Source organism: Centrocercus urophasianus, unplaced genomic scaffold (genome assembly GCF_019232065.1).
Source record: "Centrocercus urophasianus isolate 14NV4802_14NV808 unplaced genomic scaffold, USGS_Curo_1.0 seq_13, whole genome shotgun sequence".
In the NCBI taxonomy this organism is placed as follows: domain Eukaryota; kingdom Metazoa; phylum Chordata; class Aves; order Galliformes; family Phasianidae; genus Centrocercus; species Centrocercus urophasianus.
In genome coordinates, this window is record NW_024884475.1 from 40186174 (window position 1) to 40202612 (window position 16439).

Consider the following 16439-nt stretch of genomic DNA (forward strand, 5'->3'; position numbering starts at 1 on the left):
CCTCCTGCAGGACATGATGTTAGTGGCATGCAGCTTCACAGCTCTGCTTGCAAAACTGCAGTCAGAGCTTTGTAGAGAGGCAGCATGTTACCTGGTTGGGCCTTGGCTGGCCTGTGAGATACATATCTGTGGATAGTGCCAGGAAAGGCTGCTTCTGGCTGAATAGCAAAGGAGACACGCTGCCCTGCAGGAGGCTGTGGAACCTTCAGCAGATTGTGCTTGCTGGTACACCAACAGCACCCCAACTCCTGACACTACCCTGCCCCAAATATCTGTGCACCCATTCCTGAACATTCACGTGGCATTTCAACAGCCTGTATGACTCTGGGCCAGTCAAAACTCAGCTGCATTTTCAGCTAGAAAGTCACAAGCCTGAATTGGAGCCCTGCAACTGGAATGTATAAAAGAGGGCAAAATGCTGACTGAAGGTACCAGAGGAAAAATCCCATGTGTCCTCTGGCCTCCAGATAACTCTCTGGCTATCCAATATTTATGCAAGGGCCACGCGGAAGCCAGGAGGTAACTGCTAGCACAGAGCCAGAGCCTATAGCAAACAGCACCAGGAGCAGGCTCCAGCACAGACGGCCCTGAGCAAGCCAAAGAAATTCCACCTTAAGCTTACCCCGGTTCCTAGCATGATGTTAACGGGATCAATCACGTGTTGGAGAGAGGCTTTAGTCGCCTCCTTTCCACGCTTGTGTACAGCTGTTGCCCTGCTGGCTGCCACGTGTGAGGGGTTGAGCAAATTTTGTTTGGTTGGTTGGGTTTTTGTGTTTGTGTCCCATTCAGCTTTGCGAAACCCCTGGAGATTTCTCCTCCTTTCAGTGCTGCAGCGTTTATTCTGGAGACTGAGCTGCTGGCAAGTGGGGCTTTAGTGTTGTCCATTCCAATTCCCCTTCTGAAATGCACGTTTTGTGAGTTGCTTTTCTGGCCTGGTGTGTCCTACTCTGGTCCTTTAGTTCAGATAGTGATGTATCTGTCTAATAATACAGAAACTGCACTGTCAGCTTTCCTTGAGTGCTCTGCACTGGCAGCCAGGCTGTGTTAGCAGCAAATCCTTAGGCCTTGCCCCATGCAATACTAAGGGCTGGAAGCAGGGCTGGGAGCTGGGCTGAAAAGCTGTGCAGAGAAAAAAGATCTGGGGGTGTTAGTTGAATCCAGCTGAACATAAGCCAGCAGTGTGCCCAGGTGGCCAAGAAGACCAATGACATCCTGGCTTGTATCAGAAATGGTGCAGTCAGCAAGAGCAGGGAGGTGATCATCCCTGTGTACACAGAACTGGTGAGCTGCACCTTGAGTGCTCAGTTGTGCTCAGTTTTCAGCCCTTTCAGCTACAAAGAAGGGCAACAAAGCTGTGAAAGATCAGGAGCACAAGTCTTATAGAGAGTGGCTGAGGGAACTGGGATTGTTTAGTCTGGAGAAAAGGTTCAGGGGAGACCTTGTGGCTCTATACAATCCCCAGGAAGGAGGCTGTGGCTGGATGGGAGTCTGCCTCTTCTCCCTGGTAACAGTGATAGGACAGAACATGATGGCCTCAAGTTGTGCTGGGAAGGTTCAGGTTGGATATTAGGAAACATTTCTTCTCTAAAGGAGTGGTGATGCAGTGGTACAGGCTGCCCAGGGAGGTGGGGCAGTCACCATCCCTGAAGACGTTCAAGAAATGTGGAGATGTGGCACTGAGGAACACGGTCAATGAACATGGTGGGGATGGGTTGGGGGCTGGACTGGATGGTCTTAGATATCTCTCCAACCTTAATGAATTAGAGCACCAGCCTTTTGAATTAGAGCACTGACAGTTTTACACTTTGCAAAGTCAGCCCAACTTTAGTCTGAGATACCCGGGCTGAGATGCCCAATTCATGGGCATCTCATGGGGTACTCAAGAGGCATCTCATGGGCAACTCATGGGATCGCCATGCATGCAGGCCCTTAGAGCTCCTGCTATCTGCTAATTTTTGGGGAGGAGGTGCACTGCCAATCAGCTGTGGCAGAGGCAGGGAGAGGCAGTCATCTCCTGCTCTTTTAGAGGGTGATACCTGGAGGAGTTTTCTCAGGGCGGTTAATTAAGGGTGTCCTCCCAGCAGCCGGGCCTGGAGGCTCACTCTTGAGAGCAGGAGGCCCTGCCAGCACCCAGTGTCCAGCCCCAGCCCTTAGTTTCTCACTTCATTCATACAGACTGGAGGCAGAAAACTGGCCAGTCTGATTTTCTCCTAACAGTCTCCAAAAATCCCCCAGATTTGCTTTAAAAGATAAATGCCAAACAGATGCAGCATGCTGATTATTGCTCTTTTTAATCTTCTGCGAGAGAAAATACACCCTAGCCCTTGGCAAGTCCTCTCTCTGGCTAATGACTCACATCATTAAAAATTGCATGCTACAGGAAAACACTGATTTTGGTGGGGCTGAGCACCCAACTTCATCCAGCTCTGCGAAAGACAAAGCTTTCCTGGGTATTTCTTCTGAGGAAAGGCTGTGCAGGAGGAGGGGCTGAAGGCCCAGGCCACTGAAGATGCTCGCTGGGGCTGCACGGCCACATACCACCGCAGCAATTTATTCCAGGTCGCTTCCGGATTTCAGCTTCCCCTCTATTAAAAGGGAAGCACCTCTATTCTAAGTTAATTAGAAAGTAAGTTAATTATAAAGAATGTCTTGCACTTTCTCACCGAGCGATGAAAGGATTTTGCTCATCTCTTCAGTGGGACTTTAAGTAAGCCCCAACATATTTATTTCCTTCATTACCACTGACTCCAGCTGACCATCCCTACGTTCATCTCTTGGTGGAGCAGATCCAATGGCAGTGCGTTGCTCTCTGCCTAGAACTGTGGCTTTGTCATTTGAGGTTCATTTCACTTTAGCATACCCCATACCTTACAAACATGCAAATGGCAAACACCTCCTCAGTGCTTATTTCTGTAGCTCTCAGGAGCTGCTCACATTTGCTAATTTCAGGTCCCTACTACCCTGAGCTCACTTATGAATCCAGCACTGTTATGCTGCACCTCCCCCTGCTGGGCCACCCTTTTCCCCATTTCTTACCACTTCAGGGTACAAGATGCACGTTACACAGGACAAACCCAGTCAATTCTCTAACCAAGTGTTTTCTAGAGGTCTGTCAACTCTGACAATTTGTGGTATTTATTTATAATAGTGTTACCTTTTCACTTATGTCAGCTATGGCCACGTTGCAAACTTTTACAATAGGGATTACACCCTAAAACACTTCTTCCCTGGGATACCTCAAAAGACAGCAGCACTTCCTACGCATTACACATAGCTCAGGTTGTCTTGAGAGCTGCAGGGAAACCTGAGCAAGCAAAACCTGCATCACTGATAAAATAAAAGAAGTAGTGAAATCATCCTTCCCACCTTTTCCATACAGCAGAAGGTACAGGCTACATCTTTGTTTTCCCTCAGCAGCTGAGGAAAGCAATGTCTGGTGGCCTTTTTGTGTTTTCTCCTTTCTACTGTTTTTGAAGGCTTGGCTTTCTTTACATAACTAATTATGCAAAACCTGCAAGGCAGTGTACTGAATGACCCTGAAGTAGTTTCGTTTGCGGATTTGCTCAAATCAGTAGGAGAAAAATGCCTCACATTGACTTGGAACGGGACGGGATTCAGCCTTGTGTACCAGCCCTCTGTCTACCAAATCATCTCAGCAACCTGAAACTGGGCTAATGTGACAGAGCTCTCCTCTAGACTTGTCATGCAGCACGCACAGCGTGCCAGGATGGTTTAGAAACTGAAACCATCTGGAGTTCTTTCCCCACAAAGGCATTTGTGCGCCAGAACTGGTCTCCTTTGAGCCACCCACACAGTGAAAAGGAATTGTATTAAAGCTGGCACAAATATTTCAAATTCAGGCTTTAGGCAGGAGAAAATTGTCAATCAGTATTTGAAGAATGCCTCGCAAAGAGCAAGCTGATTAAAAAAAAACAGCAACAGACCTCAAAGAACCACTAACACTGACGGTTCAAAGTCCCAAGATACTGAAGTGCAATCAAAATAATGCTCCTTGGGTTGAAACTTCTTCCCTTTCCTGCCCTCTTCTCAGTCACTGCGTTTTCTCAAGCAGACTTAGGCTTTATGTGGATCGAGTTTTGTGTCATGAGGGCTCCCTTCCTTCAAACACAAACTCTAATCTTCTCTGTGTTGAAGTGCAGTAAACAAAGACACACTCAGGTTTAAGACCAACATTATTGGATCCCTTTAGTACAAAGCTTTCATTATTGTTAAATCAAATTAATGCAGGGAAGCGTCCTAAGAAGAGCTATAAAAGCTTATTATTGTCATTATAAAATAGAACAGCTAATCCCCGTACAAAATGCCTTACAGTTTGGGAATGTGAGACCTCTGCAGCCACGTTACATCTGCCTGAGAACAGAGGTCTGCTGGGGAGTGTTGCACAGGGTGCTGCCACAGGAAACAAGATGTACGAAAAGCTGCCAGGAATATCTGGGGATTCTGGCAAGAAGTCATCACGTTTGGGAGCTGTCTGTGGGTTTCTTCTCTCCACCACCTCCTTCTAGCAGAGGAGCATCAGCACCTGGTGAGATGCAGTAGGTTCCAGGAGCCTCTTGGGAAAAGGAGCAGAGGAAAAGTGAAAAAGACAGCGCACTGACCTTCTCTGCACAGGGCTCATGGGAAGGGCTGCCAGTATTCCTTGCAGACTGGATATTAGGAAAAATTTATTCTCTAAAAGAGTGGTCAAGTACTGGAACAGGCTGCTCTGGGAAGTGGTGGAATTACTGTCCCTGGAGGTGTGGCACTGAGGGACATGGTTAGTGGGCATGCTGGGGGTGGGTCAGCAGGTGGACTGAATGATCTTAAAGGTCTTTTCCAGCCTTAATGATTCTGTGACTCAGTGATTCTATGATTCAATGAGCATCAGCACCAGAGTTTGTAGATTTCTTTGGGAAATTTCTTCGGTGCCCAGGCTAAGGAACACCGCAGGGAGGAATCCAAAAGTGTTGCTGCTATTGATGTGCAGCAATCTCAAAGAGCTATGTCTCCTCCACAGTTTTCTTCCATTGATGGTAACATTACAGCAGCAGCTATGTTACCAGCCCCTCCTCACAAGACTGCCAAGCTGGATGGTCATTAGCATGCAGTGCACATCTTCAGCCACCTCATACTGCTGCCGTCCGCTCAGCACACCGAGTACACAGGATTGTGTGCTATGCACATCACAGGTCTGAGCTTTGCATGCTGCTAAAATTAATTTTAACTACTTTGTAAATTTTAAACAGTTGCCCCCACCAGTTTGGCTCCAGCAGCAGTAAACACAAGTGTGGTTGTGGCAGATTCTGACACTAAGAATTGCCCCAATGCAATCTGGCTTTACAGGCCACTGTACATGTTTGGGTTTTTGTTGTACATGTTCCAGAAAGCTGCTGGACCTTCTTATGTAAAGGCATAGAGAAGGCTTGGGCTTTAAATCAGTACCAAAGGCAAAATGGTTGGTTGTCTGCCTGCTGTGGTTGATGACAGTCCACTTCTGAGGTGGCTAGAAAGGGACATCTCAGGTGACAGCTGAAGAAGAAAGCCAGTTGGGAGTATCTACACACACACATCTTAGGATGCATACCTGCACTTGGTAGTCCAGCAAATTCTGTTTGGAAGCAAGAGCATCATTACTGAGCACAGTGGGCAGATCAAAAACCCTACTCCCAAACCCCCTGAAGGCTGTGGTGATCTTGCTTGCAGCTCCTGGGTGGATCCACAAAGAATTTCTAGCCACAGCACAATGAATTGAAGCAGCAGAGAGCCCTGAGCACTGTAGGATGCAAGGAAAAAGGAAGGTAGACAGGGTTTCTTACACTGACAGGAAGCAGGAAATTGTGAGGGGGACTTGTGGCATGGGTTGAGCTGTGCCCCCAAGTCCCATGTGAGACTGGATGCTGCGGCCACCACATTAGTCAGTAAAAGCTGACAGACCCCACCAAGACACTAAGGCACAGCCCTGCCGTGGTACGTGGGTGTACAGCACTCTGTGCTCACCTCTACAGGAGATAACTGGCTGGCTGAGAGAGGCTGGCAGAATCCCACAGTGGCTTTGGAAGCCTCAGTCCAAGGCATCGCACCTACAGAAATCTGCAAGACATCAGAATCCAGGGGAAGCACCACTGTATGTCCCCTTCCTCTTGGCCACAGTCAGGAGGAATAGGACTTGTATGGATGCTACATCTGTATCCGTGGGTGTTTTGTCACCTCCATGTGTCAGGAGGGGCCCAGCCAAGCCTGTCAGAATGAGGAGCAGGTGCCACATGAGCAATGCCTGGTTGCTGACATTCCTGACAAGGCACAACTACTCCAGACCACTGGAAATCTGAAGGTATTTTATTTCTTCAAAAAGAAGCAGCTTCTCCAGAGTGCCTCAGTGAGATTGCAGCACTGGAGATGAAGCAGGTCAGCACTTCGGACCCAGAGTCCCTGCTGTCAGAGATCCCACCTGCTGCTACTGGCAGCCCAGGAGTCTCCCCACTGTCAGTCCTCCCAGCAGCTAAAAAGCCAACCAATCTGAAATCAGCAGGTGACGCTATCAGGAGTAGGCTTGCTGTAAAGAAGGAACCAGAAACCAAGGAGAGGGGAGAGTTGTGAGCTGTTTCCTTCAATCATCCATTCACTATTTATAAAGCAAGAAGAGAGGCAGCCAGAGGCTTGGATGGATACACTCTTGGCTGGGTAAGAAGCTGGTTGGAGGGCCGGGCACAGAGAGTGGTGGTAAATGGAGTCAAATCCAGCTGGCGACCAGTTGTGAGTGGTGTTCCCCAGGGGTCGGTGCTGGGGCCTGTCCTCTTCAATATCTTTATTGATGACCTCGATGAGGGCATCGAGTGCACCCTCAGTAAGTTTGCAGATGACACCAAATTGGCTGGAAGTGTGGATCTGCCTGGGGGTAGCGAGGCCCTACAGAGGGATCTGGACAGGCTGGAGAGCTGGGCTGAAGCCAATGGGATGAGTTTCAACAAGGCCAAATGCCGGGTCCTGCACTTCGGCCACAACAACCCCAGGCGACGCTACAGGCTTGGGGCGGTGTGGCTGGAAGACTGCGTAGAGGAAATGGACCTGGGGGTATTGATTGATGCTCGGCTGAACATGAGCCGACAGTGTGCCCAGGTGGCCAAGAAGGCCAATGGCATCCTGGCTTGCATCAGAAACAGTGTTGCAAGCAGGAGCAGAGAGGTGATTGTTCCCTTGTATTCAGCACTGGTGAGGCCGCACCTCGAGTACTGTGTCCAGTTTTGGGCCCCTCACTGCAAGAAAGATATTGAGGCCCTGGAACGTGTTCAAAGGAGGGCAACAAAGCTGGTGAGGGGTCTGGAACACAGGCCATATGAGGAGAGGCTGGGATATGCCTCTCTTCACCATATGAAGGAGCTGGGAATGTTCAGCCTGGAGAAGAGGAGGCTCAGGGGAGACCTCATTGCTCTCTATAACTTCCTGAAGGGAGGTTGTAGTGAGCTGGGGGTCGGCCTCTTCTCTCGTGTCATTAGTGATAGGACCAGGGGGAATGGCTTCAAGCTACGGCAGGGGAGATTCAGGCTGGACATGAGGAAGTATTACTTTTCAGAAAGGGTGGTCAGGCACTGGAACGGACTGCCCAGGGAGGTGGTGGAGTCACCGAGCCTGGGGGTGTTCAAGGAAAGACTGGATGTTGTGTTGAGGGACATGGTTTAGTAGGAGCTATTGGGAATAGGTGAACGGTTGGACTGGGTGATCTTTTAGGTCTTTTCCAACCTTGGTGATTCTATGATTCTATGATTCTAAGACAAAAAATCAAAGTCAGATGCAAATAACTCCTGAACAAAAAGATGAACGTTTTCCTTGAGCATGCCATTCAGCTGATGACTAAGCCAGCTCTATTGTTTATGCAAAGAAAAATGCGTAAGTTCCCTTAGCGATGCCATCTGTGTCTTTACCTTGGAGGCAACACTGCCAGGCTTACTGACCTCCTCTGGATGGGCTTTATTACAGCCACTTGCCTAGGAGCTGTCTTGCCTTGGGAAAAACATTCATTTGCCTGTTTTCAAAAATCACTTCAGCCACGTCTACTCAAAGAGATAAAGAGATGGATAGCTTTGTACAGTGCAGTGCAGTTCCTTCTCTTTTTCTGGAAACAGATGTGTTTTGACATACACGTACTATATGTTACGAAACAACGTTGCTTATCCCTCCTTCCTGGAAGAGGCTTTATATTTAGGGATTTCTGATAGTTTTGTCAGCCTCTTGCTGCATAGCATCTCCTACCTGACACGTTTCTTGTCTTTACCCATGTGCTGTAATGAGCAGAACTGAGCTGGGAAGAGCAAATATAAGGCAATGTGCTTGTGGCATGTGAGCCATCAGCCAGAAAAAAAGACAATTCAAGACTCAAGCTTCACCTTCAGTGTCAACGTGACACTGCCTGAAGCTGCAAGAGGATGGGGGGTGTACATAAGAGGGCAAAATTGCTGCCCCAGTCTCTTCACAGCCTCTGCTGGAGCCCTACAGGCTATGTAGCAACATCATTTGCCCTCAGGCTCACTAAGTACATTTTGCTCTGAGCCCCACATCTTGGCCACTAGCAGGGCACCTGGCTCTGAGGAAAATCCCTGCCCTCATGCTTATCAGCTCCCCATTGTGTCTGTGGGCCAGGAAAATGCAAACCAAAAGATCAAGTGCTGGCTGCTGGTAGTCAAGGACGGGATGCCAGAACAAGCTAGACTGCTGTCAGCCCTCTCAGCAATGGCTGCAGCCCCATGCACACATTTACCCCTGATAAATGAACAGCCCAAATCCTCACACTGCAGATAGGTTCACAATACAGCATGAGAAACACGAGGGCGATAAGAAGGGCGAAGTGCTTGTTGGTGGAGGAAGCTGAGCTCCTCATTCCTGTAGCAACAGTGCACTCCCAGTTAAAGCCTGGGACTTTCTTGCCCTTTCTGTACGTGAGGCACAGGACCTTCCCCTTCACACTAAGCAATCTTTTCTGTTTACCCATTGGCATGCAACTCCCAGGCGGACTTTGGACGATCTAAGATAACAAACACTCTGCACTTGGCTGCGCAAAGCTATTTGGCCACTACCAAAAAGTTAGGGGAGTCCAGGCATGAGACACACACTGTTGCAGATTCTTGTGGTTTCCACTTCCACTGAAATACTCAGAGCTGCATCAGACCCTATAAAACACCTTTGCTAACTGCTGTCAGTTATCAGTATGCATCCCCAGGGGTGTTCTATCAGATCAGACTCTGCTCCAGTGAAGGGAGCACAGGGTTTGCAGGATGTCCCATTCCTACAGGCAGACTGCTGCATTGGGAACTGCTGTGTAGGGTCGGGCAGTTATCACCATGGTGCCTCAACACCATACCTCCTGCCCATAGCACCTGGTGCCCCCGGATGCTCAGCTACATAAGACTTTGCCTCATCCAGTAGAACTGGTGAAACCAGCCCTTAGGTAATGTAAGGTACCAAATTATTTTTCTCTACCCAGCTCCTCTTTAAAAAAAAATTTTTTTTCAACTATTTTTAATGTATTTTCATTTTCTATCCCTCTAGCAGTTATTTTCTTTCTTTTATACATCTTTTTTCATGTATTCAGCAATAACATGCCCTGTTGTAGCAGTCTCCTACCCCTCAACTATACCCTTTTTAAGCTTTCCCTAACAATGATAAAATTCTTTTTACTTTCAAATTAATATAACTAAGACGTAACTGTACTAACTGAACTACAAAATAGCATCAGGGGTATTTCTTTTTTGTTAGCTCCTTATCCCACTGCTGCTCACTATGTAAGTTACCTCACAAGAACTGACCTCACAAAGAAACCATGACAAGGGGTAGGAAGGAAGCCTTTGCAGCCTCCTTCTAAGCAGGCTACCCCAGCACTCAGGCTCTGTAAGGGAATAGGTGCATTACTTTGTTCAGGTGTGGAGTTATATCCTTTATTGCAATTGTGTGGACAATGGAAGAACGTTGCAGTTAATTGTTTCTTCTCGTAAAACCCCTTCTGCTAACATGCCCTCTGGTTCTACCTGCAGTGCCTGGCATCAGAAATTCTAGCTTTAACAAAACCTAGCGGCAACTGAGCTTGTCTTCTTGTTTAGAGCCACTTTAATGTTCTGTATAAATAATTTAAATCAAATGGCATTTGTCATAGTAGAACAAAGTAAGTTTTGTGATGGATTCTTGAATGGGTGTATTTTCAATCTTGTTGCTTAGGATCATAGAATTATTAAGGTGGGAAGAGTCATTTAAGATCACCTAGTTCAACCGTCATCCCATCCCCACCATGCCCAATCATTGTGTCCCCCAGAGCCACATCTCCACATTTTTTGAACACCTCCAGGATGGTAACACCACCAGCTACCTGGGCAGCCTGGGCCAATACTTGACCACTCCTTCTGAGCGCAGATTTATCCTAATATCCAACCTGAACCTCTCCTGGTGCAACTTAAGACTACTCCTTCTCATCCTGTCATAGATTAACAAAGGTGTGGTACAGAGGATAGCCTTAGCTTAAACTAACAGTGCTCTACTGTGCTGCTTGTCTGCTTTGCCAAAGAACACTTTTAATTGCATGAAAGTTTTTTGGGATGTATGAGCTGAGATTACCAGTGTGCTGACTAGAAAGCTGAGCATTCATTTGGTGCGTCTGTAGGTGGGAAGTTGCTCCACAAGAAGGAGAGCTTTCATTTCCTGGGTGGGAGGAGTTTCCTATCTTCAATCTGTCGTAAGATATGACTCTGATGGAGGTTTACACCACTCAGCATAAATGATTGCTGATTTAAGTGCTGGTCTTGTCACTGTGTGGGTTTTAAGAAGCCATTCCACCAGGCTGAAGTGATGAAGACCTGTGAGCAAAGGACAGTCTGTGACTAATAAAGACAGTTAAAGGCTGAGGAATCGCATCAGTCTGCCAGCTCACCTGCACAACTTCTGTTAGTGAGGCTGCAGCATGAGTCTAATCAGAGCTGCAATTTGGGAACATAATTGAGACCTAAGCAGAAGTTCCATGGACCAAATGAATGTCCAGTTCTGCTGAGCTGCCTGCTTCTAGCAATCTGCTGAACCGGTGTGGCAGCACGCATCCCTGGAGCAGGGAGGTGATGAGAAGGTATAGCACTTTCAGCTTTACACCAACTTTATAAGGTCTGTAAAGGGAATAAGCACCTCTTTGGTTTGTCAGAGTTAAGCACAGGGAGCAGCAGGGTGGACTTAATCATAGTAAAGAGGGAGGCGTGCTTCCAAAGTGATGTGAGGAGAGGGCAGAGTTCTGTGTCTCAGGGTGGTGCAGATCAGATGCCTGGGTTGGGTGTGAGCACAGGAGCCACATCAACCTGCAATGAGGAAATAGCCACGTGTACCCAACTGGAAGGGGCCAGGCAGGCTGAGAAGGCAGCAAGGAGAGCAGCAGCATGTTGAAGCAGAGGTGCTTGGGTTGCATATGAATGTGTTCACAGTGGGCTGCTGCTGGGGAACAGGACCTAGGATGCCTGCATCACTCCGTCTCCCATTCTCGGTGTGCTGAAGATCAGTTTCACCTTTTCTGTGCTTATTTCCCCAGCAGAAAACCTGGAGAATGAAGCTCTCTGCAGAGTAAGCAAGTGGTTATTCCCACAAGCAGTGACTGACTTCTATATAAAGCTGTGCAGTGCAAGAGCTGTGCAATATTTCTGGTCTTAGCAGTCCTAGAACTCCTAAGCAATCCCAGGATGACAAAGCAGTGTGAAGGCACACTGGATCTGGTAGGAAAGGGTCTTTGCAGTCCAACACTTCCTAAGGGTGACTTTATAGCTTAAAAATTGGGGAACGCAGCTGGACTGTGCCATCTCTATAAAGTTCCTACAATGACTTCCCAGGTTTGTCAGCTTGCTGATCTGAGGTGCTGCTAGGGAGTGACAGCTGCTCTGGAAAGAGTGACAAAGTCGGCAGCAGAGTGAAGACAAAAAGCACTACTTGGATTTGCGTCATGGAGAAAGGTCATGGAAAGGCTGTAAAGTGAGAATCCCAAGGTAATGCTGTGCTTCTCAGTCTTTGTCTCAGTAACATTGGAGATATGAAAGGGGGAAACCATATTCTGCAGAAGTTGCAGGTGACTGTGGGACAGAAGTATGCTTCCATAAGAGAGAGGAGGGGAAAGGACCACTTCAGGGAAGGAACCTTATGTCTGTTCTCAAAATATCCATGTTCCATCCCCTCACCTGGCTCTGCTCCCCTCACAATCCTCTTTCTTTTTGGATTTCTTCCCCGAAGCTCTCTGACACCAAGGCTCTGGTGGCATAACTGGCACCCCCATCATCAGGTTGCTTTTAAGAGCTGAGGCTCACGGAAGCCTTTAGAGAGCCCTTTCCATTGCCAAAAGGAGAAAGCCAGGCTGCAAAAAGGCCGCTGCCTTTGATGGCCACAGAGACAGACAGACAAGGTTCTCTTCTGCGAGGAAAGAGTTCCACCTTCAAATAAACCCCAAGCAAAGTGGAGATCTCAATTAGTGCTTGAGCAAGGGCTCGAGGCATTCCCCAGCACGGATGTTATGCAAGGGTCAGGTTCTGCCACCCCGATTCCTGTTCCTCCCCGAAACTGCAGACATTTAGGCACATACCTCAAATACAGGACCAGTCCCACCTTCTGCACTGCTCTGCCCCGAAGTGCCAGAGCTGGCAGTCCTGCACTCACAGGCTCTGACACCTGCTGCTCCTGGGGTAGCCCAGCAGTGGGAGCATCAGCCCGGCAGCAATGTGCCCCTGTCATGTAGATCTTAGCTCCATCTCTGCCTTCATACAAAATCTACAGGAGAGCCTGGCAGCACTGGTGTGCAGTTCACCTGCTGCATTTTTGGACTGCTCATTTATACTAAATCAGTGAGCAGAACGTATTTTTTCCTAAGTCCAGTGGGGTTCCAAAAGGCAGTTTGTGGCTTGGAAGCTCTTGGGAATCACCACACTGTACATCCCTTCTCTGCAACCAGACTCCCTGTCCCACTCATCCCCATCACACAAACTCCTGTAAGGAAATTCAGGGCTGGGGTGTCTGAGAAAGCACAGACAGCTCCGGTCGTGTACCCACTGTGAGCTTCCTGTCTGCCCAGCCTGGATTCCTGTGGCGATGTTTTCCATCCCTAAGGCATGGGAATGGGCATCTGCAGCCACAGCACAGGTACCGCTTCCAAGTGCTGTAGTGAGAGGAAAAGGACCGTGGGGCCAGAGAGATGGGGCAGGGTGAGTGCTGCCGGGCAGCTGCAGAGAGGAGCAGGGCTGCGGTGCTGCCCCACATTCCTGTCTGCATGGGCTGCAAGGCGGGGTGGGTGTGTTAGCAGCCTCCTTCGTGCAGCTCTCCCACTGCTGCCCTCTGCCAGGGCCAGTCCCTCTTTGAAGACGCTTGCTGGAAGGCCAGCTCTGGACCAACTGCATTTTTAGGAAAGGGGCTCATCCCTTAATCTGCTGGGATTAGACAAGGAGCTCACGCTACTCCCCGGAATGTAGGTGGTGTAAGCAGGTGTTTTGCAAACCTCAGCACCAATGGCAGCCCATCCCTGGGAGAGAAAGCTGGCACTGCCCTGGCTGTGGCCACACTGCAAATGTGTCACACCACAGCTCGAGACCCCAAGCCCGTGACTTTGTGAGTCATTCCCCGAGTTCAGACGCACTTCCAAACAAGGAGCTGCATCATTTTGCTCTCAGAAAAGCAAGAAATTGAAGGGAGAGCAAAGAGACTCAGACAATGTTTCATTGCAATAATTTAAAAGTACATTCCTCAAGAAGTTCAGTTGAGTTTGCAGCTTTTCCTGCCCATCTGCCTTCCTCTTGGATCCAGTCTCCTGTGCAGGGGGTGCGTGCTGCTGTCTGTCAGTTGCTCTCACTTCCAGCTTGGTGGGATGCTGCCCGGCGGCCACGCTGTGGCTTAAGGCATGCAGCCAGCGGTGCCCGGCCTGCAGGCGGCAGAGCCTTGCTGGCTGAGGACACACTACGGGCCAGGGGCTGCGTGGGGAACATAATCGTGCCCCGGGGTGCCTGCAGGAGCTGCCAGATCTCCCCGGAGGTGCTGCTGCCCAGGTACTCCCAGGGCTGGCGCCCGTTGCCATCCCGCACCTGTACCTGGCAGCCCAGCTGCAGCACCAACACCTTGATGACGAGTGTGTGGCCGTGTATGGCAGCCAGGTGCAATGGAGTGTATCCGCAGCCAGATCGAGCGTCCACATCCAATGCCAGCCCAGCCTGGCGTGCTGCTTTGGCCAGCTCCTGCAGGCCTGGCCCATCACCGTGCTTAGCCAGCCAGTGCAGCACTGTGAAGCCCGACACGAAGTCCCGCTGCAGGGCCAGCTCTGGCTCCTCCAGGAAAAGTTCCTGCACGTTGGCCCAGCGCCCCGCTGACACTGCCACCAGCCAAGCGTGCGCCCGCCGACCCAGTGGCACCATCGGCCCCCGGCTCTGGACATGTATGGATGAGCTCCTCTGGGGCACTGCACGGAGGGGTCTCTCTCTGCCATCAGACATCTCCAGCACAGCAAGTTGACACCTGATGCTGCGGAAGACAGGTATTGGGGCTGGAGGGGTGCTAGCTGGTGGCCCCTGGGGGTCTGACGCTGGCAGCACAGACCGGGACAGGAGTGGACTGGCAGGAAGGGGCTGGGAGCAGGGGGGCTGCCCTCCGGGGCCTGTTGGCTGTGGCAGGGCTGGGGGTGAGGGCGGCCCTGTGACGTGCAGCCGCGTGGCTCGAGGCTGCACTGGGCCGTTGGGGGTCCGTACCTTGAGCCCCTCTCGCGAGGATGGGGGAAGCCTGGTGGAAAGCATCTGAAGGGACCTGGACAGGGGCAGGGGGAGCGCATCCGGGCCTGATAAAAGCAGTGATGGGGATGGGTTGCGTCCAGCAGTGAGTGTCTGCAGGGACCGGGACTGCGACAGGGGCGGCATCTCTGGGGCTGAGAGCAGCGGCAGGGACTGGGCAGGAGATGGCTCCGGGAGGGATGGCTGTGGGGACCGGGCTCGAGGTGGCCCGCTGCGAGGCGGCACCCTGGGGCCCGCTGACAGCAGAGGGGACCGGGCTGGGAGTAGCCCTCTGGGGCCAGGCGGTGGCAGGGACCCGACAGAGGCAGACCCGACGGGAGGCGGCGGCCGCTGCGGGCACCGGGACGGGGACGGTCCGGCGTAGGGCGGCCGCGGCGCCCGGTACGGGGGCGGCCCCTGGAGGTTCCGATAGGGGGGCGGCGGGGTGGCGGCGGCGGCATCGCGGAGCGCCCTGCGGCACTCGAGGCAGAGCCCACCGCGGCCCCGGGCAGTGCAGCCCGCGGCGGCGGCCGCTCCGCCGTGCTGCCCCCCGCCCGTCCGGCCCCTCCCCGGGAGGTCGCGCCGCCGGCAGGGATCACAGCGGGGCGGTGGGAAAGTCTCCTTCTCCTCTTCCTTTTTCTCCTCCGGCTCTTCTTCCTGCGGCGGCAGCTCCTCGTCGAGGAGGTCGCGGTACCTGCGGCGGAGCACGATGTCCTTGGAGGTGCCGGCGGACGCGGGTTGCACGGTGGCCACGGCATTGACCAGGCGCTTGAACCGCTCGCGGCGCTCCCCACGCTGCGCGTCCGTCAGCGCCGGATCGCGGAGGAAGCCCTGGAAGTGGCGGAGCAGCGCCGCGTTGGGGGCTCGGCCCCCCGCTGCCCAGAGGAAGTCCAGCACAGCCTCCTGGCTCAGCTCCCGCGCCATGCTCCGGTCGCTCGGTGTTACGCCGCGCCGGGAACCCGCCTCCGCCGTGCCCGGCCTCTGCGCCTCTCCGCCTCCCGCGCCTTTGCCCCGGGTGGCGGCCGGGGACGACGGCGAAGGAGTGGGGATGGGCGCAGCGCCGCGGAGGCGATCATGTACCTGATCGACCGATGATCATACGGTCATCGAGTCACGAAGGTTGGAAAAGACCTCTGAGATCGTCGAGTCCAGCTGTCCACCCATTCCCACAGTAACCATGTCCCTCAGTGCCTCACCTACACGTTTCTTGAACACCTCCAGGGATGGTGACCACACGTGTGTATGTTACAGCTAGCTAAAAAGCGTGGGTAAGGTCAGTGCTTTGGTGGGCACCGACCAAGTGATAGCCACACAGCCGCAAGGAGTTTGTGGCATGAGTAGTGTGGGAGAGGGTGTGCTGCGTTTTCTGTCTTTCACTCAGGGAATGGGGGCACAGAGGAGCTGAGCTTGCCAGACCCTTGCTGCTGAAGGTCAGTAGAAGTCCACTCTCCTGCAGGCTCCTGGATGACTGTAAGGATGTATGTTGCTCCGAAAGTAATGCCTCCGATTTATTTCCAAGGAAACATTAACAGATACGAAGAGTACAATATAACGATTTGGTGGAATAAATTCTGAGCTACAAAACACTGTTTTTCAATAGAATCACAGAATCACCAAGGTTGGAAAAGACCCCCAAGATCATTCAGTCCACCTGTGTGCCTATCACCAATATTTCCCACTAAAGCATGTCCCTCA

General features: G+C 51.2%; 1 protein-coding gene across 1 annotated transcript; it reads right to left on the reverse strand.

Moving 5' to 3' along the window:
* Window positions 1-13704: 13704 nt before the first annotated feature.
* On the reverse strand, window positions 13705-15668 carry SOWAHB (sosondowah ankyrin repeat domain family member B). Its single transcript, XM_042812534.1, has one exon. It carries the CDS (start codon window positions 15666-15668, stop codon window positions 13827-13829), a length of 1842 nt encoding a protein of 613 aa, XP_042668468.1. The 3' UTR covers window positions 13705-13826.
* Window positions 15669-16439: the final 771 nt, after the last annotated feature.

Bases quoted from the DNA above. Each gene is read 5' to 3' on its own strand.
- SOWAHB (XM_042812534.1), bottom strand. From the start codon at position 15,668: ATGGCGCGGGAGCTGAGCCAGGAGGCTGTGCTGGACTTCCTCTGGGCA.